Below are 24,387 nucleotides of genomic sequence, written 5' to 3' on the forward strand. Positions count from 1 at the left end.
GACATGTGCGTTGGAGGAAAAAAAATAAAATTTTAACAAATGCAAATGTAAAATTTTAAATATAAATATAAAATATAAAATAATTTACTTAATTGTAAATTGCACAATAATCATATAGATTTAAGTGTAATTAAATAATATTATCAAAATATAATCTATTTGAATGGTTTAATTTAATTTAGATTTAATTTTTTAAAATTAATTTAATCGTTTTGAATTAATATATAAATTATTAATTTAATATTTAAAATTAATATTTATATAGAAAAGTAAGAATGTGTCTAGAGATTTTTTTTTTTGTTTTTGTCAGAGGAGTGCTTTAATTTGGGTCAAAAGAGAAAACAATATAGTAAATAATGTAGTTAGTATATTAATCTTATGTTCCTTTTTAAAAAAAATATTGAATAGAGCAATTAAAAACATATAATTCTGTCTTATATATCCACACTTTATTTTTGAAAATTTTGATCCTGTGATGGGAAGTAGTAGCTCTAGGTGGAGAAGACAAGAGATTCTAGCAAACAAATCATTGAATAGAGAAATTATATATTTTTTAGTTCGACGACCTTTTTAAAAATATTCAAACAGTTCAGAGTGTTATAGAGCAATTAAACCTAAAAAGTACTTCTACTCAGTACCATCTTGCCCGCGTCTAGAAGCTGAAGCAAAAACGACATTATAATATTCTTGCTGCTGACTCTCTATTCTTTATTGAATAGCCCTTAGATATAAGTAGATCTAAATCTTGCTGCTGACTCTTTATTCTTAATCAACTAAAAGCATGTCCTTTATTGAATAGCCATTCCTTGCTTTTGGAGAAGCTATATCTTTAGCTTCTGACCCTGATTCAGAAGTAGATGTATGGCTTCCTTTTACCTATTAGGTGGGAGTAGCACAAGTGAGAGTGATAATATGATAAATAGAACGTTGAGAAAAAAGTGTAAAGCACCAAATTGGCTATACTTGATCAAGCTATAACAATCAGCCATGCAAAGAGTTACCAAATTGGCTCCACTTTGGATCTTCAAAATACATAGCATCACTATTTCCACCGCTGAATAATCTGATGAATCAGCACAGAATTCCATTAGAAATTAAGAACAATATAATGGACATTTGCAACAGGGTATTGTTGGACTCACCTTGTAGCTTGCTGCTTATTTGATTCAATCGACACATCTATCAAAGTCTTCACCGTTAAGGTGCTGGCACTGACAAACGTGTGTTGCCCTTCCTGTAGAGATGAGTCAAATTTTCAATGAAAAATTATTACAGCATAAGAGACAGAAACAGAAAATACATAGAAAATGGATGGTAGACAAAGTTAAATAGAGAAAGAAATCATACTATTGGCACTTAATGTCCTGCATTTCTCACTGTAACAAATGTTAGGCCTCCCTTCTATACTTCACTATAGCCACCAACATCTCCATAGGCTAACCAAGGGGGCCAAACAGATTTAACCAGAAGGTTCATCTTCTTAATCGAATACTTAATCGAAGTAACATGAACCCTTCCATCTGTATGACCGCTGTATAATATAAACAAAAAGTATCCGGTATTAATTTGATGAGGTTGATTTTTGTATCAAATAATGAAAAGAAAAGTGAGAATGAAAATTTAACCTGAAAATCCAAACTCTGAGGCCCTTATTGAGAAACTCATGTAAAAGAGGAAGGATTGTTGGAGTGCTATCAACCCATTTTCTAATGGGACCACTGCATGGACTCCATTCATATTTGAGTTTTGTGACATTAGCATGAATAGCCTCTTGAACATCTGGTCTATTAAGATAAGCAGACACATAATTTTCACTGCATGTCTCACTGACAATATACAAAAACAAATTAATCCACATTAAATCTCTATTTATCAGGATTAAAAACATAAACAATATTGAAATTTGAAGCTTATAATGTTATCTTTGTGCTTGGAAGTGAGATTCTCATTTTTGCATAATGGAGCATAAATGTTTTACAAATCAATGAATGCAATTGCTTGATAATACCATTAAAACGTTATAGAAATCATACACTATTTGTAAACATCTTCAACATATAGTTGAAGTCATCTATTCAATACATGATGATGGATGAATGTAAACAACTTCAAGTCATATATAATAGAAGTTATGCTCGTTCTTTGAAATATAAAAGATTTTGAAACTCTTGAACAATTAGAATCCATGAACTGGAATGAGTTGAAGAAATCTGAATACTGCAGCCAATGAAACAATGGTATAGACGCATTTAAATGCATATTATAATATGAAAACTGCAGCCAATGACCATATCATAAAAGTAGTATATACTCAGAAACAATGACAAAGAATCAAACCTTCACAATTGCAAAAAATACTGGTCATGCATTCAGTGACTACCTGTTCAAATAAAGGCACACAACAACTCTTCGCAAAAAATTTTATTACATGCTGGCATACATATCAGAACAATTGCTGCATTCGTAACAGTCTAGGAAACTAGCTTGTCCCAATACTAATGTTTTTCACACACAATATTAGATTAGTATAACATGCCATATGGAGATTACAATTATGAGATTGAAGTAAAAAGATGGCTTAAGGTTGTGAATCAGTACAAAAGCACAAGTTACATGTATTACTAACCCAAAAAGAATACAAACGGGCAACAGAATAATTCAAAGAATCCTGGGAGCCATCTTACCTGTCGAATGTGTTCCATCTTAACTGACTGTCGCAGGAATATGCCGCATATGATATGGGAGCAGGCAGAACATCTTGGGGTATCCACTACAGCAAAAGCATTTATGAGTAGATTTCAATTCCAATTTCATTAACAACCAGCAATTCTCTACGAATATGGAGAGAAAAATCTTACCTGCCGAATGCGTTCCATCTTTGAGGCATCATATATTGCCAGATTTGAAAATAACTACACATGAAATACATCAAAATATGTTAAAAATTACAAATAATTACCAACACCATTTGACTTGTAAATCATTTCTACCATCCCTAACAACTCCTCACACAAAACACATCCAATCAAATTCAGAACCAGAAAATCCAACAGCATCCTTTGGAAAACAAAAAAAAATCAAAAAAAGAAAAGAAAAAAGGAGAAGCCATTGTAACTGTCGGGATCGCATCGTTCATGTTAAACGAAAAAAGCTTAAACCGTGTAATGGGTTAAATTGGAAAAACAAAAAATCAGAATTAACAGTTCTACGAAAAAAGCTTAAACCGACGCACCACATCAGATTAGTCCTCACGCATCCTATGATTTCAAATTTGGATCTATATCTTCGTCTCCGGCATCGACGGCCACAAAATCAATGTCAGCAAGGCCTATAACTGGTGGATTGTCGCATTTGTAAATCAAAATCAAAACACAAAAAATCAACCAACTAATAGAAAAGGAAATCAATCAAAACCCCAAATTGAATCACAGTAAAAGCAACTTACTTGTTGATGAATGTGGACGCATTTGATCATAACAAAAACACCTCCAAAGCCAGTATTGCTCGAAACAAAAATATAATATGTTCATTAGAAATGTTGTCGGATGATGAATACAAAAATGGTTTTGGTTTTTCGATTAGAGGTGATAGTAGTTGCAAATAGGGAGGAGAAGGGGCGGCGACAGAGGTAGGGTTTGAGGGGAAAGAGAGAGAACAAAGTAAAGTTTATTGTTGTCCTCGGTTGTAATAGTGTGTTGGTGAGAGAGAAAGACAAAAAGAAATGAGTGGAACTGACATGGAAAAAGAGTCTGAGAGTGAAAATACTTTTGGGTAAGGAGGGAAATATATTTTTGAATTGAAGTATAATTGGGGCTGCCAAGTGTTAAATGTTAATTGGGAGTGAATGGTTAATTTGTTAGTTACCATTATGTCCAACTTGCAATGTAATTTTTTTTGGAAAAAGGGTAAAATAGGAAAAGTGGTCAATTGATTAATAATGGATAGATGGATAGATAGTAGAGTAGATAGTAGAATAGTAGACAGTAGATTAAATAAGATTAGTGAAAGAGAGTTGACGGAGGAGGAAAGTGGTCCGAACGCAATGTCTTGCGGCGTGGGGAACAGCTGTTAAGCCAAATAAAAAACACACGCGCTACGTCGTCGTTTAGATGCACAAATAGAGCGTGAAAAAACGCGTGTAGAGACAAAAACCCAATAAACAATCAAATAACATAAAAGAAAAATAGTTACAGGACGCGCCATGAATCCAGACGCAGAAACCAGCGAGTGAGCCAAGCGAGTTGAGTTTGAGTTCTCTCCGATCCCATCCATCCATAATTCAATTTTCCCCCAAATTTTCAAAACCCTAGCTTTCTCACTCGCGCTTTTTCCCCACTCGCGGATCCACTTCACACTTTCGTACTCGCTGCTCGTGATCCTTCCCCGCTTTTTAAGGTTTCTTCTTTCTCCCTCTTCCCTTGTAGTTCTTCACACTTTTACAAAGAAATTTTTTTATGCTTATTTATAGTCTGTGAAAATGCTGAAATTATTGAATTTGCTAAAACTTATCGAAAGCTTTATATTTTAATAATGTCGGGTGATTGCATAGTTCAACTGATATTTTATACTTGGACTTAATGACTGTCAGCAATTTGTCAGGAGTTGAACCAGCTGTTTGGGTTCTCTGCTCGGATTGTCAGGGTTCAACCCAAACAGCAGTTTTTAACTCCTGACATCAGCATTTCGTTGTATTTTCTTAAATCAATAATTTTGATTAAAAAATGTAGAGAGTTTGTTTGTTTTGATTATTAGAAACTTTGTTTTGCTTCATTTTACAGTGAGTGGTCGCCGCTCGACTACAGTTTAAATTGTGGAAGGTACTTAGAATGGAATGATGGTAGTGGAGTGAGTGGAGGTATGGGTGATGCAGTCAATGAAGAGGATTGTAGAGGTAGTGCACTTGTTGCTTCTCCTAGGAGGGATATAGGTTTCTTTGAAGGGGACAAAGATTTTGAGCCGCCCCATGGGATTGAATTTGAATCTCATGAAGCAGCGTATGCGTTTTATCAAGAATATGCGAAATCTATGGGGTTCACTACTTCGATTAAGAATAGTAGGCGTTCGAAGAAGACGAAAGAGTTTATTGATGCGAAATTTGCGTGCTCTAGATATGGAGTAACGCCGGAGTCTGATGGTGGTAGTAGTCGAAGACCGAGTGTAAAGAAGACGGATTGCAAAGCTTGCATGCATGTGAAGAAAAAGCAAGATGGGAAGTGGATCATTCATGAGTTTATAAAGGATCATAACCATGAACTTTTACCGGCTTTGGCGTATCATTTTCGGATTCATAGGAATGTGAAGCTAGCTGATAAGAATAATATGGATATCTTGCATGCTGTTAGTGAACGCACGAGAAAGATGTTTGTTGAAATGTCTAGACAATCTGGTGGCTGTCAAAACATTGGGTCTCTTGCGAGTGATATGAATTATCAGTTTGACAGGGGGCAGTATCTGGCTTTGGACGAGGGAGATGCTCAAGTTATGCTGGAGTATTTCAAGCACGTTCAAAAGAAGAGCCCCGACTTCTTCTATTCTATAGATTTAAATGAAGAACAGCGTTTAAGAAATCTATTTTGGGTTGACTCAAAAAGTATTAATGATTATTGCAGCTTTAATGACGCGGTTTCATTTGATACTACCTACATAAAGAGCAATGATAAATTGCCTTTTGCTCCTTTTGTTGGAGTGAATCATCACTCTCAACCTATGTTGCTTGGATGTGCATTGGTTGCAAACGAGACTAAGCCAACTTTTGTTTGGTTACTGAAGACATGGCTTAGAGCGATGGGAGGACAAGCTCCCAAAGTTATAGTCACTGATCAAGACAAAGCCTTGAAGGAAGCAATTGAAGAAGTCTTCCCAAATGCACGACATTGTTTTTCTCTTTACCACATATTGGAAAAGATACCTGAAAATCTGTCTTTTGTGATAAAGCAGTATAAGAACTTCTTGCCAAAGTTTAACAATTGCATTTTTAAGTCTTGGACAGACGAAGAGTTTGACATGAGATGGTGGGAAATGGTGACTATATTTGAACTCCAGGATGATCTATGGTTTCATTCATTGTATGAAGACCGGAAAAAGTGGGTACCAACGTTCATGGGGGATGTCTTCTTAGCTGGATTGTCCACACCTCAACGTTCCGAGAGTATGAATTCTTTCTTTGACAAATACATTCATAAGAAAATCACCCTTAAAGAGTTTGTGAAACTATATGGGTTAATTCTTCAAAATAGGTATGATGAGGAATCCGTTGCGGATTTCGATACATTGCACAAACAGCCTGCAATTAAATCTCCTTCACCATGGGAAAAACAAATGTCAACAATTTACACACATGCAATATTTAAGAAATTCCAAGTTGAAGTGTTGGGTGTAGCTGGTTGTTCATCTAGGATAGAGGCTGGAGATGAAACTGTTGCGAAATTTATAGTTCAAGATTATGAGAAGGATGAAGAGTTTTTGGTAACTTGGAATGAGTTGAGCTTAGAGGTCTCTTGCTTCTGTCGATTGTTTGAATATAAAGGTTTCCTTTGCAGACACGCATTGAGTGTTCTCCAACGTTGCGGTTGTTCGAGTGTTCCCGCTCAATATATCATAAAGAGGTGGACCAAAGATGCCAAAATTAGGGAGCCAATAGCATATAGTACAAGAAGGATACAAACTAGGGTTCAACGTTATAATGATTTGTGCAAACGAGCTATTGAGTTGAGTGAAGAAGGATCGTTATCTGAAGAGAGTTACAATGCTGCTCTCCGTACACTTGTTGATAGCCTGAAGAACTGTGTACTTGTAAATAACGCTAACGACAATGGTGCAGAAACCGGGAACAGTGGTTGTAGTCTTCGTGAAGCAGAAGAAAATCATGGTACCCTTGCTTTGAGATCAAGTAAGAAGAGGAACACAACTCGGAAAAGAAAGGTTAGTTCTAAGTAATGTGGTTGTCCTACTTACGTGTTAAGTTTTTTTGGCTTTCTAGTATTTAAAAGATCGGGAAACTGATTTGAGAATCACTTTATAGGTGCAACAAGAGCAGAATCCTGTACTTGTGGACGCACAAGATAGCCTGCAGCAAATGGTTTATGTTTTCTCTCTTTCATTCTTGATATATTTTAGATTATAGCATGTGCTTACTTTAACATGTGATTTTTTTTCTTCAGGATAATCTTACCTCGGATGCAATGACCCTTAATGGATATTATGGTACTCAGCAGAATGTGCAAGGACTGGTAACTTTACTTGTTAACCAGCATATGATTGCATATGTTCTGTATTTTATTTTACGAACTCAATGTAATGCTTAATTAATAATTTTGCTTTTTGTAGCAGGTACAATTGAACTTAATGGAACCGCCTCATGATGGTTACTATGTTAATCCACACAGCATGCAAGGCCTGGTAAATTGTCCTAATCCTGATTATAACCTTCCGATACAATTGTGTTAAATAGTTATACATAAATGAATAGGATTATTAATTGACATTACTATGCTTTTAGGGTCCATTGAATTCTATGGCTCCAAGCCATGATGGGTTTTTCGGAACACAGCAAAGCATTCATGGGATGGTAGACTATTTTCTTTTCATTCCTATGAAATGATGAAAAGTTATATGTCTTGATTAACATTCAAATGATAAAAGTTTGCTAACTGTCGGTTGGTTCATGTAGGGAGGAGGGCAATTGGAATTTCGTCCGACAACCAATTTTGGATATAGCCTTCAGGTTTGTTAGTGACATGTGCCATATATTACTAGCATTTGCACTTGGAAGTTGGAATAGAATAATTTGTACATGGTTTTAACTTTTCACTGTATTTGACACATAATCTGAATTGTAGGATGAGCCTGATCCACACTTTCACAGCAATAATACAAGAAATACATAGAATTTGTCTCCTCTATGATTAGGTAGTTTCCTCAGAAGCTACTTACGCACGCCGTGATTGAAAAGAGCATTGAAAGAACTTGGAAAGTCATTAACTTGACAGCAGTTCATTTGCTTACTCAATACTATTTTGCAAGATGTTGTAACTATATGTACCATTGAAATTTACCTCATGTCTTGGTAACCGTTAAACAACGTTGTTGTTAATTATACATAGAAATTGCTCATTATAGTCTAGGTTAGTAATAAGAGCTACAAAAATTCGGAATGAACTAGGAGGGTGAGATTGGTATGAAAGCCTGTGTAGTATGCAAATAAAGAAGATATTCAGTTTCTCAAATGTGAGATGGAGAAGTTTTTGAGTTCTTATCATTGGAACAGATACAAACACACCAGATTTCATGGTGCTTATACAAGGACTCCATTGGACTGATTTGTATAATCTGGAATGGTAGTTAGTGATGATGGTTAACCTTACTTACCCAAATTTGGTCCGAAATCCAATTTCATCGCTGACCCTTTTCCCAAAATTGTTTTAGATAGTTGTACTATTTATGGTGTGTGTAACTGTAAGGTTTATAGCTGATGGAATGGAATATTAGCCTTACATGTTTCCCTATGTTTTCTTAGTATGCATGAAAACAAAAGTCTAAATTGTCTGAATCCATTTGAAAAACTTTGACTTTGAGGGGGAAATTTTTTTCCCATTAGTTGGGTTAGACAGTGCAAGCTTGGTTCAGGATTCAACTTTTGACATTGATATTTATTTGTATTTTTTTTCAAAATGTAAACAAGGTGTTGATATTTATAAATCAACAATTTTTAAAAAAAAATCGGGGAAGGCAGGATGTTGAAATCTACCTCGTACATGTCTTCAAATCTGTCTAATTAGTAAATAATATATATTTAATTTTTAAAAATATTTTTGTTAAAAAATATCACTTTAATTTAATTCTATTTTATTATGAGAAAATAGGAGATACAAATGTACTCACAGTGTAAAGTAATTTTATACTCTCAACCAATAATATTATGTATTTTGTTAAATCAAATCATTTTTATATTTTGAAATTATTTAGATGACATTATAGATTATTAGTTTATTATTAGACAACCGTGTAAAGTTCTTTTACACTTTCAATGCATATCTATTAAATTATTTTTATTATTATTATTATTTTATTATATTAATGATAAATATATATTTTAATTTTATTATTTTACATGGTGTATTTGGTAAATGGATTAAAGTTACATTCTTAAAAATATGAATGTTATTGTTGGGAATTTTATTTTTATCCATTTGTTTGACAAGCAAATAAATTTTTTAAGGAATATTTAGAGATTTTAGAAAAAAAACAAATACATTAAAATAATGTAAAAGTTTGTAGTTATACTTTTTAAGAATAAAAATCACTAAGGCACAATTTGCTAAAACTCAAATCAAAACATGCTAAAACTCAAATCAAAACATGAAAATATAGAATTTGCAATCTCTCATTCTTGAAAATCAATCAATCAAATAAACACATGCTTAGAATTATAAATTATTAAATATTCTTGTTGTAATTTTTATTTCTGTAAGTTATAATATTCACATTATCAAAATGTTATGCTTTTTTTATTTAATTTTGTTTTTTCTATTGTTAACATGATATCTAGACTTTGTTACGATCCTCTTTAAACTACTCGTCACTTCTGATATTGATTCTCAAAAGTTTGAGAATGTATTTGTTTTGATTTTGATTATTGGTTCAATTGAAGAAGAAAATTCTTACTCGTCACTTGTTGATTTTTTAATCTGTTATGTATACCCTCTCTCTTGTGATTTGTATTTCTTGTTTGGTTTGGCCTGATTTGATTTCGTTTAGTTCCTCTCTATATTGGTTTGGATTGGTTTGGTTTCGATCGGTTTGAATTGATTGATTTGGTTTGGATAAGTTTGATTTGATTTACTTCAGTCCATTTTGATTTGATTTGATTTGATATGATTTTGTTCTGATTTGTTCGTTTAATTTGATTTTGTATGATTTGGTTCAAATTGATTTTGTTCGGTTTTGAATGATTTTGTTTGGTTAGTTTGATTTCGTTCTTCTGTTTTGTTGATCCCCTTTCTATTAACTCTTATGTTTAAATATCCATCTCCCTATGGGTTCTTCTTTTGTCTGGTTGTTTTTCTCTCTATTTGTTCTTCTGTTTGGTTGTTTCTCTATGTGGGTTCTTCTGTTTGATTATTCCTCTTTTGATGTTTTTTTGCTTGGTTTGATCTTCCCTCTAGATACTTATTCGTTTTTTTGTTAATTTCTCTCTTAAGTCTCTTAAATTGTTTCTCCTCTCTTTGGTTGTTGCTTCTCTCTATGAAGATTATTCTATTTTGTTGTTTTATCTATTGTTTATGATATTAGTTGATTTGGTTTGATCTCTTAATTTCAAGGTTAATTTGTAGCAAGCTTAAATTTAACAAACTTTATCATAAAAAGAAGTGTTAAAGTTTTAAATTTATATTTGTTTATTATTGAGTATGCTTTTGTTTGTCAAACTCATAATACTTCATATTAATGCATTATGAGTTTAAGGAATCATGTTAGATAATAATCATAATATGTAATGAGCATCTTGTTATAGTTAGGCTAAAGGTACTTTAATCTATTTTTTTATTATTATATATTCTCTTTGTAACTCTTATTTTTATAAGTTATGATATTCTAATTATTAAAATATAATAAGCATTTTGTTATTGTTAGGCCAAGGATATTTTAGTCCATTCATTTTTATTATATACTTTTTTTGTAACTCTTATTTTTATAAGTTATGATATTCATATTATTGAAACTCGAACATCTTTCTATTTTCCTAACTTTGTTATTGTTCTGTGTCGGCCAAAGACCCAATAAGGCAAGACCCAGTTATCATGCTCACTTCGTTAAGCTCAACGTATAAATACTAACTCAAAGGGTTTTCAGGTACACAATCTTTATTTCCACTTTCACTACAATTATCTTGAACCCTAACTAACTTGGGTGTTGGAGTGCTAACCATGCAAGCACCCCCTAAGTCCAAAACACCAGAGATCAAAGATACCAGTTCATGATAAACACCTCAAATTCCACAAGCATCACAATTGTAACCTTTGGACCGAGACGCTCCTCCTTAGAATCGCTTGTGAAGCCAGCGGGAATTGGTCAGCCTGATGTGAAGCCAGCGGGAAATGGTCATCTCCTTCATGGAGTCGCGGTGGCTGCTCAAAGTAGGAGAAATAGAAAGAGGAGGAGACAGAGATCTAAGAGAGTAGCCAAACATCCAATCTTCGCTTCTTCTGATGAAGATGAAGCACCGTGGGATTGGTCAAACTTCATGTCGGCCAGGGCCTATCGATTTGATGCTTAGGGTGGTGTCTCAGATTATATTTCATTTACATTGTAATGGCCTTAGTATTTTGATGGATAAAACTTCTTTTATATGTTAAAACTTAAGTTTTGTGTGGCCCTATTTGTTTGGGTGTGTTGTTACTATTTTGACAAACTATGGCCTAACTCATTGACAGTTGAAACGGTTTAAGAAGCTTCTGCTGGAGTTACAAAGTTATATGACTTATGAATATTAGATATGGGTTATCTTATAATTATATTGTTCTACTAATTATTTCTGTTTTATATGTTATACATGTATGATCAATTCAAGTCCCTATGAGCCGTAGAATTAATGAACTGATTTCCTATTCTGTTTAATGATTTTCTTTACAATACCGTTGTTCCGACTGTTTTAATATGTTGGATAATAAGGAAAGTTTTTGCATGACCGTTGGCACATGTTTCCTGTAAATTTTCATGTTGTTGTCACTTAAGTGTATTTAGTTAGGGTTCAGTCAACTACTCGACAGTTGCACTTACATTCATAAATGCTGAAGGCTTGAAGAAGAAGAGGGAATAGGAAGAAGAGGGAAGAGGAAGAAGTTTGACAAAGTGTGTCTGTATATATACTTATCTTTTCATGGTTCAATATATATATATATATATATATATATATATATATATATATATATATATATATATATATATATATATATATATATATATATATATATATATATATACTTATCTTTTCACTAAAACTATCTTTTCATGGTTCAATATATATATACTTATCTATATATATACTTATAGTTTTTATGACACGTGACAGGTTGCCAACATATGATGAAGGATCAAAGATTAATTGGCAACATAACTACTGGACTAAACTTTTATGACAGTTGGAGCAATGATGCATATAGGAGTGAGTGGGAAACATAACATCGACTTATTTTAATTCCTGAAGTTAATAGGGGTTGTGAAGAAGAGAAATTGTTTGTGATGTCTTTTAGAACAACAGGTCTGGCGAACCCCTGGTGGTTAACAGAGGCGGTCAAAAACTGACTAATAACGATGCCACCCCGTCTCGATCACTTGGAGTGCTTCCCCTACTGCCTGAAGATGGCGCCGTCCTGAAAGAACCTTGCTTTGGATCGGGACACCCCTCGATGAGGTAGCAACAATATTTCTTTGCCTTTATATTGTTGCCAACAGATCACATTGCTTTTGATTTGATTTTAAAATAACTGAATTACTTTGTCTTCGCAGGACACTGCTCGAGATATTTTGAAGACTGCTTTGGGTGTAGTGGTCATTGATGATCGTGATTCCTATAACGAACCTACTCCATTGGAGGTGCCAAACAAGGATGACGTTGCTGTTGGCAGAATTCGTCGTGACCTATCTCAGGATTGGAATCAACGGTATAACTATTTCTTGAAAGAGAATATTAGTATCAGTTTCAATCAATTTATGTTTTCTATTTCATTGTGGGTCATACAGTGTTATACCAAAGTACTGATAAAGAACAAAATACAGTGTTATATCAATTCTCAATAGTTTTTTATGTTGATTTGGTTGCCTTTTTGAATTGTTTTGGTGACTGATGATGATGCTGGTTTTAGGAGTTTGGAGCCTGAAACCTCTTAGGATGAATGGCGGAAGTGTTGAGGTAGCTCTCTTAGGAGATATTGTGTTGAGCAGCTTCCATCATAATGAGGTACTAAAGGGTGCATTACAATATATATAGTAGTTTGAAAGTGATAAATTGGGTGTTTTAGGAGAGCTTATTTAAGATTTCCTTATTAATATATAAGCATTTGTATATTATTGGTGCAGCTGCTTGGAATAAAATTCATCGAAGACATTCAACTGTTTTCTTGGAATTGGATTAAGTGAAAGATTCGCGAATTCAGCTATGCCTTAAATCAATGGATCTCTAATCTAAAGGAATGCTTGGGAGGTCCAATTTGACGTTTCGGGATATCTTCAAATGCCTAAACTGGAGGCAGTGGTAGTAGCATGTTTAGTGTTGACAGGTTAAAATCAGAATGGAAATGTTGTTGTGTTTGCTGGTTTGGGTAGTGATTTTACAGGGTGGTCAGGTGGCTCAAAAGGCTTCCTGTTAGGTGGGTCTATTAGTTTGTTTGGGTTATGAGATTGCATAATGGTATATCAATGTGTGATAGATAGGTGTGAATAGTCTAAGATGAAATCCTAGCCATATCAAACTAATAATTTCTATATTTTCATATAATTCACAAGTTTCTATATTGTCTTTCAATTTTTTACTACAATTTTCATAATATTCACAAATTAATTTATTCCTTTTTTTTTCACAATAGTTGTTTAATAGTTTTTAAGAATAGTAGATGATACATTATTTTCTTATTAATATTTGATACATTATTTTCTTATTAATATTTGATACGTTATTTTCTTATTACTATTATTATACCATAATCTATAAATAAAAACTGTTTTTAAATTATTTTTTTATCAATTTAATATTATTGTTTAAATATTAAAACTTCTATAATTCAATTTGATATAAAAAAAAACTTATCTAATAAAGTCGATCCATCCCACACCAGAACCCGTGCGGACGCACGAGTAACACAACAGAACCACCTAAAAGCACGGGTAATGATACCAACATCCGTGTGAGCGCACGGGTTATTGCACATTTTTTTACCACCTAGAGCCAAGCACTTATTATGGCGGATTTGTCGGGGCTGCCTCCCGACTCGTTCTATGTTGCAACAATATCATGTTCCTTGTCCATCTCTCTGTCCTTGGTGTGATTGTGAAGAAGAAGATGATTGGCATGTGTTTTTCGGTTGCGTTTCTACTTCTCAAAGTTGGCGGGCAACAGGTTTGTCATCCTTAATCGACCCTCGTTTACAGTCATTTCATGATGCTAAGTCCCTTATTTTTGACGTTTGTAGTCGAGAGGACCGTAGGGATGCTGGTAGATTTGCTGTTATGCTTGAGGTCCTTTGGCGAAGTAGAAATAATGTGGTTTGGCAAGATGTCCGAGAAGATGCTATTAGAATTGGTTTACAAGCATATCACAACTGGTATGATTGGTTTATAGCTATAGAGGAGCATGCTATGTGTGATACTAATAATAATTCAGTGACTTGGATTCCGCCTATGATAAATCAGTTGAAGTGCAATGTTGATGCAGGTTTTAATAACGTTTGTGGTACGACTAATAGAGGGTGGTGCTTTAGGGATCATTTGGGGAGATTCATCAGAGCAGGTGTAGCTTGGGATGTGGGTCTTTTTTCTGTCCATGAAGCTGAAGCCATGGCTTTGAAGGAAGCAATCCAACATGCCATCTCCTCCAATTTCTCTCATGTTATCTTTGAAAGTGATTGTCAAGTGGTCGTAAATTCTATTAAAGCCAAGCATGTTGGCTCTTCTGAGTTTAGTTTTATTATTAAGTCTATTCAGAATTTGTTATGTTTTTTTCCGAACTTTGAGGTAAAGTTCATTAAGCGCCAAGCGAATTCGGTTGCCCATTCCTTAGCTAAGGCGGCCAATTCTTGGTCTAGGCGTAGTTTCCTTAATATGATACCTCCTTGTATTGAGATTTATTTGATGAATGAAAGCTGTTAAGTTTGTTCCTGTAAAAAAAATAAAAAAAATAAAACTCAGTTGTACTACTTACTTTTCATTTATTTATATTTTCAATCATAACCTAAAATTTAATAAATACAACATTAAACTTAAACTTAATTCTTTGATCTCATTCTCTTTTTGGATTTTTATGTAAAATTATGTTTTTACTGATTTTCAACTAATCTTAATTTTGCAATATTTATTTATCTTATTTATTAAACTTTATAAATCCTTTTATTATTATAACCCTATCAATTTAATAGTTTTGTTTAAACAATATAACTTCTATATTTCAATTTCATACAAAATATTTTTTCGATTTTTTAACTTAATACTATATATATTTGATAAACACAGTCCAACCCACACCAGAAATTCTATGATATATCAAAATATATATACAGTTTGTCTTTTGTTATTATTTTTTTAAAAATGTCGAAACATATTATATTTTATAGCCTTATGGTCACTTATAAATATAGTCTAAGATAACTTCTTTTATTCATCTAACTTTTTTTCCGATCTAATATATATGTACAAGAAAAACCCGGTCCATCCCACACCAGCACCCGTGCGGATGCACGGGTTTCGTACTAGTTAGATAAAAAAGTGAAGTAAACTCAACTAAACTCAAAAAATCTTATTAATTGATAGTATTTAAATTCAAATTCTGATTATATAAATCTTTAATCAAAATTTGAGCGTCCGATAATCAGATATTTAAAACTAGACTTTTATTATTTTCAAACAAAAGTTTAAATCTAAATTTAAATAAATACATCAAAATAAAATATATTTTTAATAATAATAAAAAATAATTATAAGTAAATTAAAAATTAAAGATACTAATGAATCATCATAATTAAGTAATAGTTTTAATTTTATACAAAAATATAGAATTAATTAGCCGTTGTCTGAATGTAATAAACGGCTAGTTTTCGAATTCTCATTTCCTCAAATATCAATAACCAAAGGTTTCTCAGTAGCTGTATCTGATAAATCCATCGTTTCTTTCTTTCTCAAATATCAACGTTGTTAAATTTATATCGTTCAATCTTTCGGTGATTTTGATTTCAGAAGTAACCAAAAATTTCAGCAATGGATGATGTTGTGTGCAATTCACCGTCAACGATTCACTCCTCCGATGCTGATGCTCCTCCTTCTCTTTCTCGTTCTCCGACCTCCTCCGTCAGATCTAAGATCGGAAAGGTATACCTTCAGTTCCACTGTTCACTGAGTATCAATTTATATGTTAGAGTAGTTTCCCTAATTTTGTATGATTTGTTTTGTTGCAATTTTGATTACTGATTGATTCAAACCCTAAATTGACCAAGAAATTAGGCTTATCAAGAGTTTGTTCTATTTTTTTGATTTTGTTTTCGTGAAATTAAAAATGTAATGTACCTAACAATAAACCATTAATTTAGTCCTGAAGACTCTCTTCAATTCTAAAATACATGAAAATGAAAATGATGAGTATTCTGTAAAATCTGTCAATTTAGTTATATGGAAATCTGTCATGTTATTATATTTGTATGTCTGAATTGGAGAGATATGGATAGTTTAGAGACCAAATTGATGGTTTATTTTTGTGGAAAAATAGTTTGGCTGGCTCAAGGGATAACAATTTTGAATTTGAGTTATTGAATGATGATGCAGAATAAACTGATGAAGGAATTAGGCCAATCTACATCCGCTCTTAAAAAGTTATCCTCTCAAATAAGGAAACCTCCTCGCCGTAAAACTTCTCCGGTCAACTGGTTTCCGCGTAAAAAAGTTGACTCCTTCTTGGAGAGGAAAATTAAGATGCTCCAGGTTTATTAGCCTTAATCCTTCTCATTCTCTACTTGTATTTTTATTTATTCTGTGGTTTTTGAATTCAAATGCTGACACATTTGACATATTCAGGGAGTAGATGGAATGAGTTTAACACTGGATCAGACTCTAGGCAGTTCTAACCCGCATTATTCAAGAGTATTGAGAGAGAAAATGGCAGCTAGAGAAGCGGCAAACAAAGCAATGGAGGCACGAAGAAACGCTTTAGTGGAGGCCTCTTGGTGCCGAATTTTACGTGCTGCTAGGTAAAGTTTATGCAAAAAGTAAAATATGTCACATTAGCTGTAGTTTACTTTGAGAAATGTTTGTTACAAATATCCGAAACAAAAATAGTTTGAGTTATGTGAATTTTATCCTATTGGTGTTTTTAGGATTCCTAGTGATGCCGCAGAAGCTCAACTCTTAAAGGCAGAAAAAACTGCTACTGAAGCTTTTGAGGCTGCTGATGCCATGGGTGTTATCATGTTTGACTTGCCAGATTGTCCAAAGAAGCATGGTCAAATAGAGACACCCTCTATTAAGGGAGAAGCACATACTCATTCATTTACTGCATCTTTTGAAACTGCCTTTGATGTAGACAAAGAAGTAGCTGCAGCAGTCAAAACTGCGTTTATTAAGCTTGCAGGACGCCCTTCATTTAGTAAAGATGAATTCAAAGAGCTCTTGAAAAAAATTAGTGAACACCCAGACACAGATGAAAGTCATCAGGACTTATATGAGCTCTCTTCAGAGTATGAATCTGAGTCTGAGTTAGATCCTGTGTCCCAAAAAAGTGAAAGTGAACTCAAGTCTGAATCTGAGTTAGATAATCCAGTGTCCCAAATAAGTGAAAGTGAACTCAAGTCTGAATCTGAGTTAGATGATCAAGTGTCCCTAAAAAGTGAAGTCGAGTCCGAAGACTTGGATTCCAAAATATTTTTTCCAGGGATTATTGAGAGGAAAAGTGGGAGGAGACAGTCTCTTGAAAATAAAATAAAGCTTGTAGACATGATGATTGAGAGGTTAAAATGTTTGCGAGAAGATGAACTTTCGTCTCTCGCAACTATAGTTGCAACTTATGGTCTAAATGCTGCCTTGGCTGAAGTTCATAATACCAAGCAACACAATCCAGCAATTGATTTTCCTGCAAGAAGAATGTCGTCATTGGGATTGCGAAAGTTGGCCTTGGATCAAGTTGAGCCAGAACTGCCAAGCCTAGATAAATTTTTAGTCAAGAACATGACAAAACTTGAAAGAGAAATTTGTGAAGCCAAGAAAAACCAAAAGAATGAAACAAAACTAGGTAAGTATAGCTCTGGTAAACCAGAAGATCAAACTCCAACAGAGTCCATACCTGATTTGGGAAGTATTCTAGTGAAGAATTATTCAAAATTCGAGAAAGACATCAAGGAAGCAAAAATTAAGTCGGTAAAGGAAACACTAGGAGCATCTAGAAGCAAGGATCACACAGAAGTCCCAGGCTTAGACAAGGTCTTAGTGAAACATGTTTCAAGACTAGAAAAAGAAGTTCAAGAAGCCAAGAAGAAAGCAATCAATGAGAACAAAAATGAAGCATTAGACAGTAAAGAAAACGTAAATTTGAATATGACAGAGGACAACAAAGATGGGTTGGAGAAGATTTTGGCAAAGCCAGTACACAGATTTGAAAAAGAGAAGTTTGAGGTTCTAAACTATAGACAGAGAAAGAATCATGGAGCAACTAATGTTGGGGATTGGGAGAGCTTGGATAAAGTTTTGGTCAAGCGTGCATCTAGGCTAGAGAAGGAGAAAACAAAGATCAATTCAGGGGAAGAATGGGACAGAGTTCAGAAAAGTCACCAAAATAAGCATTTGGAGACGAATGAAGAAGGTGGTGGTCTGGACAAAGTTTTGGTCAAACATAAATCTAGACTTGAGAGAGAAAAGATGGCTGCTGCAGCTCAACAGCAAGAGAACTCGGTTAGTGTTAGTACGGCTCAGGCTCGCCGCATGGCAAGGGAGAGAGAGTTGCAAGATACTTGGGGAGGACTGAGTTTAGGAAACTCCATCAAGCCTAGTGAAAAGCTTGAACAAGCAGCTCAACAGCAACAAGAGAAGTCGGTTGGTTTTTCTGCGGCTCGCCACAAGGCAATGGAGAGAGAGTTGCAAGATGCTTGGGGAGGACTGAGCTTAGGAAACTCCATTAAGCCTAGTGTCTCAAAACTTGAACGAGAGAAGGTTAGTTATTGTTTCTTAGACTTTGGATTCTTACTCAAGTATCCATTTTAATGTTTTTTCTTACTGGTTTTCTTTCATCTTATCTATCCAGGCTGACTGGATTAAAGCTGAAGCTGAGGAAAGGAAGCAAAGAAAGGAAGGAATATGATAACAAATGCTTGGTTAAGTGATCTATGTGGATAACAAGGGATTAATTGTCCTGTTATATACTTTTAATTTTTCTATTATTTTGTTCTAAATTAAGTTTTTTCGTCCTCTTTTTTATAATCTTTGAGATTTTATTAGTCTCCTTTCCATTTTAATTATGGTTAGAGATTGATGTTGATTATAGCAAAAATCACACTAGTTGCTCGTAAAAAAAAAATTAGACTTGAATATAGTTTTAATCTTTCTATTATTTTGTCCTAAATTAAGTTTGAGTTTAATGGTTATGCACTGACGTTTTGTCATGTCATACAAGTTTTTTTAAATTTTCAGTCTGACATTTCCTGATTCATGATCGTTATTGGATGAGAGTGTAAAACTATTTTACACTGTCAGTGGATATCCTATTTTTCCATTAAGTTTTTTGGTTTTTTTTTTTATAATTTTTGATATTTTATTAGTCTCCTTCCCATTTTAATTATGTCGCAGTGGTATATTTGAGTTAAATAAAATAAGTTCATGTAATCAATCATTTATATGCAATTATTTAAAAACCAGTTTAAATAATATCAAAACAAAATAAAAATCAATTTCTAAATAAAATAATAAGGCTCTGTTTGGTAAAAATAGCGGTTGACTGATAAGTTAGCTGATAGTTAATAGCTGATGGCTGATGACTGATAGCTTATACTCCCTCCGTCCCAAATTATAAGAGAAAATCACTTTTTAGATTCATTGAAGAATTAATGTATCTGGTCTTTATATAGACCAAGTACATTAATTATTCAATGAATCTAAAAAGTAATTTTCTCTTATAATTTGGGACAGAGGAAGTAGCTTATAGCTGATGACTGATGACTTATAGTTGATAAGCTGATTGAAGTGTTTGGTAAAATTAGCGGTTCAACTAGCTGATTAATTAAAATGACATGAAGGACATTTAATATATAATTATTTTATTTTAAATTATAATAAATTATAGAGGATTAAAACGGATTTTAGTTAAAAAAATAAAGGTAAAAATGGAAGAAAAAATGATAAGCTATAAGCTATAAGCTAAAACGCTATTTGAAACAGCGTCTGAAAAATAAGCTATAAGTTAGTAAAATAAGCTATAAGCTCGTAATAAAAAGACCGTTACCAAACAGGTCTTTTATTGTTATATGAGCTTATAAGCTATAAGCTATAAGACATAAGCTCAAAAATTGGCATGTCAAACAGAGCCTAAATAAGGCTTCAAAAATTAAATTAAGTTCATACCTTCATCATCTCCATTCTATTGTTGAAGTCTTGAAGATGACACATAGACTAAATTTTACAACGAAGATTAATAAACTAAATGTAAAAAAAAATCTAACACAAATTAAAAATTTGATGTAATTAATAGTTGACTTAATATTCTTTTTTGTCGACCAATCGTTAATTGGTCTACTGGTGATTTGTGCTATATTAAAAAGGAGATTGGAACCACTTGATGGTCTGACCTGATTCGAAACCAAACTATTTTGGCGCTGAAAAAAAATTATTTTGTCTTTTTATCTTTGACTTAAGTCCGGTTTGATCTCCTAATTTTTAAAAGACCATTTTGATCATCGACTTTTCAAAACCATCACGTTAATGTAGTCAATTTTTAAATGCTTTGTAACTTTAAATTTTTGTATACATTTTTCATCTTCTTTGTTAAATCAAAAAACACTCCATATACGAATGGGAATTGTCATGGGTTTATTGGTAGTTTCGTATGAATTTCTTTAGGCAAGCAGTTCATGAGGATTAAAGGCATTTGGCAGTGACCCAAACAAGGTTAGATTTGAAATGCAAAACAAAAAAACAAAAAAATCATTTGGGATTTTTTTTAAGATGATAAGAAACAGATTAAAAGAGACATTGTTGAAGATGATCTTATCAGTCATAGAAAATCTTTTCTATGGTACTGTTCAAAGATAATATTGTAGTAACAAGACTTCATCTTTATCAACATCTTCATTTGAGTCTCAACAACATTGTTCAAAGAATGGTTCAGAAGGAAAAAAAAAAAACTTTTGAAATGTTGTTGCATTTTAATAGAGTTTGATGTTTTGATTTAGAATTAATATAGTTGTTATTAAAGCACTAATTTGTTCAATCAAGAAATATCTGATTTTACAAAGGAGGTTTTACTTCTACATATTTTATCTAGCAACCAATGTCATAGATTAGTTATCTCTTGTTAAGGGTTATGTTTGCACATTATTAGGTATTTTATGTTCTTGACGTAATGATGACATAATGCCTAGATTAATCTATCAAATTTATTTGGTCTTTCATCTTATTCTTAATTCATGTGTTATATATGTATTATACTTGTGGATCTTTGAGGTTTCAAGAGATTCTCATAGTTCTGGACCAAAGGTAATTCGTGAATTGTTTTAAAGGACCTGATTTTTTATAATATGATATGTTAATCTAATTGATACCAAGGGTAATGTTAGATTTATACCTAGATAATCACATATTTTGAGCTAGAGTCTATTCATTGATCTCTAAGTGATATTCACATATATTATTGAAGAATAATGTTTTTGTATTAATTATTAGAATATCATATTTTCAATAAAGAATACAAATGATGTCGCAATGTTATTATAGATATGGATAACATTGTTGAACAATAGGTAATACTATGTATTGAAGGTTAAACATAGCACAATTGGGCATTTGATATGCATGAAATTATAATAGAAAATTTCTTCACCCACCTCCTAACCTTCTTGGCCACCTTTGGTGAATTTACCACAATATCCCTAGTTTCGGAAGTTCATTTCCGAAAACGTACTTTTTTTGAAAAAAAATGTGTTTTCGGAAATGTATCTCCGAAAAAGTGTTTTTTTTAATATAAAATATTGATTTCGGAGATGCATCTCCGAAATAAAGTTATTTTTCAGAAAATGTGGTGTTTTCGGAAGTTCATCTCCGAATTCACCCCTTTGGAGGAATTCGGAAATGTACTTCCGAAATATTGTCTGGACAGAAGAAAGATGAAAAACAAGAACGATTCGCTTTATTTAATCGGGTGAAGATTACATCGATCACATTACATAAGATTAAAGTTACATATTGTTAAACACGGGTAGGTGGGGATGAGTCAACATTTTGATAACGTCGTCCGCCGATCTTTGAAGTTTCGCGTCCAACTCGATCGGGCCCTTCGAAGAAAATCGGTCGAACGTTGTCCACATAATCGCTAAATCTTCGTCGTTCTTGATCTCAAAAGGTGTGAATTCAATGGCTCCCTCGTCGTTAAGCGATGGCGAGCGGTACTCGAGCTTGACAACCTTTCGATTCTCGGGATAGCGCAAAAGCGTGTTGAGCGACGTTATCAACTCCGCAAACGGCGTGTCGCGCGAGAAGCGAAATTGGAACGGCATCGGGTAGCCGGTGGTGAAGTAGACGAATGCTAGGTGGGGGTAGGTTTGTGTCATTTGTGTTTTATGGTGTGAAGAGGATGAAGAAGAGTGTGTTGTATTTATAGACTTATTGGAGCAATGATGGCCCAACAAACCTTATCATGCCTCAGGGGACTTTTCGGAAATGAACTTCCGAAAATTGGAGGCAGACTAGCATATTTCGGAAGTTCATTTCCGAATTATGCAGAAACAGAACAAAATTTTGCATTTTGTTGATTGCTTAGTGTGTTGTGTAAGTTGAACAAATTGAATTTAAAATAAACATAAATTAGACAAAGATGACATAAAACATACTTATATTATATATGTATTGAATTGGTCCGATTTTACATGATAAACAACAATACATACAAAAATGGTAATTACAAACAAAAAACGATCCGGAACAAACTAAAATTCACCGAACCAATCGGTGGATCCTAAGTCCAAAATAGGTACGTTCTTCGACTGCTCTCTATTTTGCTCGCGCTCTTGGCTCATCATTTCTTCAAACTCCGCCATTCTCGAAACAAACGGATCCGGCCAAGTCTCCGCCTCATTTGAACGATGTGCCGTCCATTGACAAGAAGTAGCCGGTATAGGACACCCCGGTTTCAAAAACACTTGGACGAAGTGCCGCGATCGTAGATACCCGATGCATATGATGCGGCTTGACGCGTCCAACGGCGGACGACTATGAAGTGGAAAGAAAGTCTCACTTAGTTCAAACCTCGTCAAATCGACACACACCATATCATATGCACTTGCTATTAGATGACCCATCTCGGGGAATGACATCCACTTCGAAACCGGAGCGATACCGGTAAGTGATGGAACAAGTGAATCATAAATTTTCGCAAACTTTTCTTGATTTTCATATAGTCGGCCGTAGATGTCCCGATACGAAGTCAACTCCGCAATGAGTTCCCGTCGGACTAAAGTGTGATTATTTTCCCCTTTACCGAGCAAACCTGCAACGGCCCGATATCCACAATTGCCGTCGCCTCCAACATCAAAGATGTTATCGATATATTTGTGCATAAAAAGTGGCATCTCATCAATGTAGACAATCGGTGATTTTTTGATCGGCGGTGTGCGAGGTGGCTTCGAAATACGGGCTCCTTTGTTACCACTACACTTGGACTTCGGTGTCGGTGAATCCGGGAATGATGCATCAACATGTTCAAAGTAGGATGGAGATCGTTTTGTTGATGTGTCTTCTTGTGTAACTTTGGACATTTTCGGTGCACCTTTCGTTTTAACCGGTTGAGATGGCGGTTTCAAATCGGTGGTCTCCGGAAATGCAATTTTTCGCAATTGTTCTTTTATGTGCATTTTGGTGGTGTCATCCGCTTTAGCAAACTTCTCCATTATCACTTCCAACTCGTCGGAGATGGTGATTTTGGAGTCATTTTCCTTCGGCGGGTCAAAATCATCAAAACGAAGTTTCTTCCAATGGTCGGCTACCTCATCCATGCGTATTGGTGAATTCAACTTCTTCTTTTTTGAAAGTATACAAGCACATGGAAGGCCGTATGTAGTTCTAATGGTACACCCACATAAAGAACTATCCGGCCCCGTGGTCTCCGACCGCTTCGCTTCATGAAACAAAAAATTCAAACCCGTCCGGGATATGTTGTAAATCAATTGGGAGAATAGAATTTGGCCCTTATACCGGTGTTCCATAACCGTCTTGCTCCGACCGAACAATGTTTGAATTTCATTGTGTTGATTTTGGAGCATTTGGTTGACGGTGTCCCATCCCCGACACAAATCTCCCTTGCTATCACCTAACCACCTCTTGAAGATCGCATGTGCGGATTCAACTCGGTTAGTCGTGGTGCAACCAAGATGTCTAACTCGATTTGTCCAAGCGCACACGACTTTTTCTCTAACTTTGTCAAGAATGGTGGATTCGACGTAA

General features: G+C 34.0%; 2 protein-coding genes and 1 long non-coding RNA gene across 6 annotated transcripts; 2 read left to right on the top strand and 1 right to left on the bottom strand.

Moving 5' to 3' along the window:
• Positions 1-285: 285 nt before the first annotated feature.
• Positions 286-3,765, bottom strand: LOC131610914 (uncharacterized). 3 transcript variants are annotated; one of them, XR_009286720.1, is made up of 9 exons: positions 3,446-3,765; positions 3,233-3,334; positions 2,859-2,912; positions 2,685-2,770; positions 1,626-1,826; positions 1,348-1,531; positions 1,143-1,234; positions 964-1,063; positions 286-876 (listed from the first exon to the last, which is right to left on the bottom strand). It is a non-coding gene; the product is annotated as an uncharacterized LOC131610914 (long non-coding RNA). The 3 variants fall into 3 exon arrangements; XR_009286731.1 differs by having other exon boundaries at positions 1,002-1,063; positions 2,685-2,912; XR_009286709.1 differs by having other exon boundaries at positions 2,685-2,912.
• Positions 3,766-4,124: 359 nt separating this feature from the next.
• LOC131643368 (protein FAR-RED IMPAIRED RESPONSE 1-like) lies at positions 4,125-8,372 on the top strand. Of its 2 annotated transcripts, none has more exons than XM_058913574.1 (8): positions 4,125-4,395; positions 4,779-6,921; positions 7,022-7,078; positions 7,161-7,229; positions 7,330-7,398; positions 7,499-7,567; positions 7,670-7,723; positions 7,839-8,372. In XM_058913574.1, the coding sequence occupies exons 2-8, from the start codon at positions 4,858-4,860 to the stop codon at positions 7,884-7,886; spliced, it is 2,430 nt and encodes an 809-aa protein (XP_058769557.1). In that variant the 5' UTR covers positions 4,125-4,395; positions 4,779-4,857; the 3' UTR covers positions 7,887-8,372. The 2 variants fall into 2 exon arrangements, with proteins under 2 accessions (XP_058769557.1, XP_058769556.1); XM_058913573.1 differs by having other exon boundaries at positions 4,126-4,395; positions 7,327-7,398.
• Positions 8,373-15,831: 7,459 nt separating this feature from the next.
• Positions 15,832-19,241, top strand: LOC131643370 (uncharacterized). The gene is made up of 5 exons (XM_058913575.1): positions 15,832-16,071; positions 16,522-16,677; positions 16,771-16,943; positions 17,070-18,894; positions 18,986-19,241. The coding sequence occupies exons 1-5, from the start codon at positions 15,961-15,963 to the stop codon at positions 19,040-19,042; spliced, it is 2,322 nt and encodes a 773-aa protein (XP_058769558.1). The 5' UTR covers positions 15,832-15,960; the 3' UTR covers positions 19,043-19,241.
• The last annotated feature ends 5,146 nt before the right edge of the window (positions 19,242-24,387 follow it).

The sequence above is a fragment of the Vicia villosa genome, linkage group LG1 (assembly GCF_029867415.1).
Source record: "Vicia villosa cultivar HV-30 ecotype Madison, WI linkage group LG1, Vvil1.0, whole genome shotgun sequence".
Lineage (NCBI taxonomy): Eukaryota > Viridiplantae > Streptophyta > Magnoliopsida > Fabales > Fabaceae > Vicia > Vicia villosa.

Bases quoted from the DNA above. Each gene is read 5' to 3' on its own strand.
- LOC131643368 (XM_058913573.1), top strand. From the start codon at position 4,858: ATGGGTGATGCAGTCAATGAAGAGGATTGTAGAGGTAGTGCACTTGTT. The intron at 7,230-7,326 runs GTAACTTTACTT...TGCTTTTTGTAG, and splicing joins AGCAGAATGTGCAAGGACTG to CAGGTACAATTGAACTTAAT. The intron at 7,568-7,669 runs GTAGACTATTTT...TGGTTCATGTAG, and splicing joins AGCAAAGCATTCATGGGATG to GGAGGAGGGCAATTGGAATT.
- LOC131643370 (XM_058913575.1), top strand. From the start codon at position 15,961: ATGGATGATGTTGTGTGCAATTCACCGTCAACGATTCACTCCTCCGAT. The intron at 16,678-16,770 runs GTTTATTAGCCT...TGACATATTCAG, and splicing joins GGAAAATTAAGATGCTCCAG to GGAGTAGATGGAATGAGTTT. The intron at 18,895-18,985 runs GTTAGTTATTGT...TTATCTATCCAG, and splicing joins CAAAACTTGAACGAGAGAAG to GCTGACTGGATTAAAGCTGA.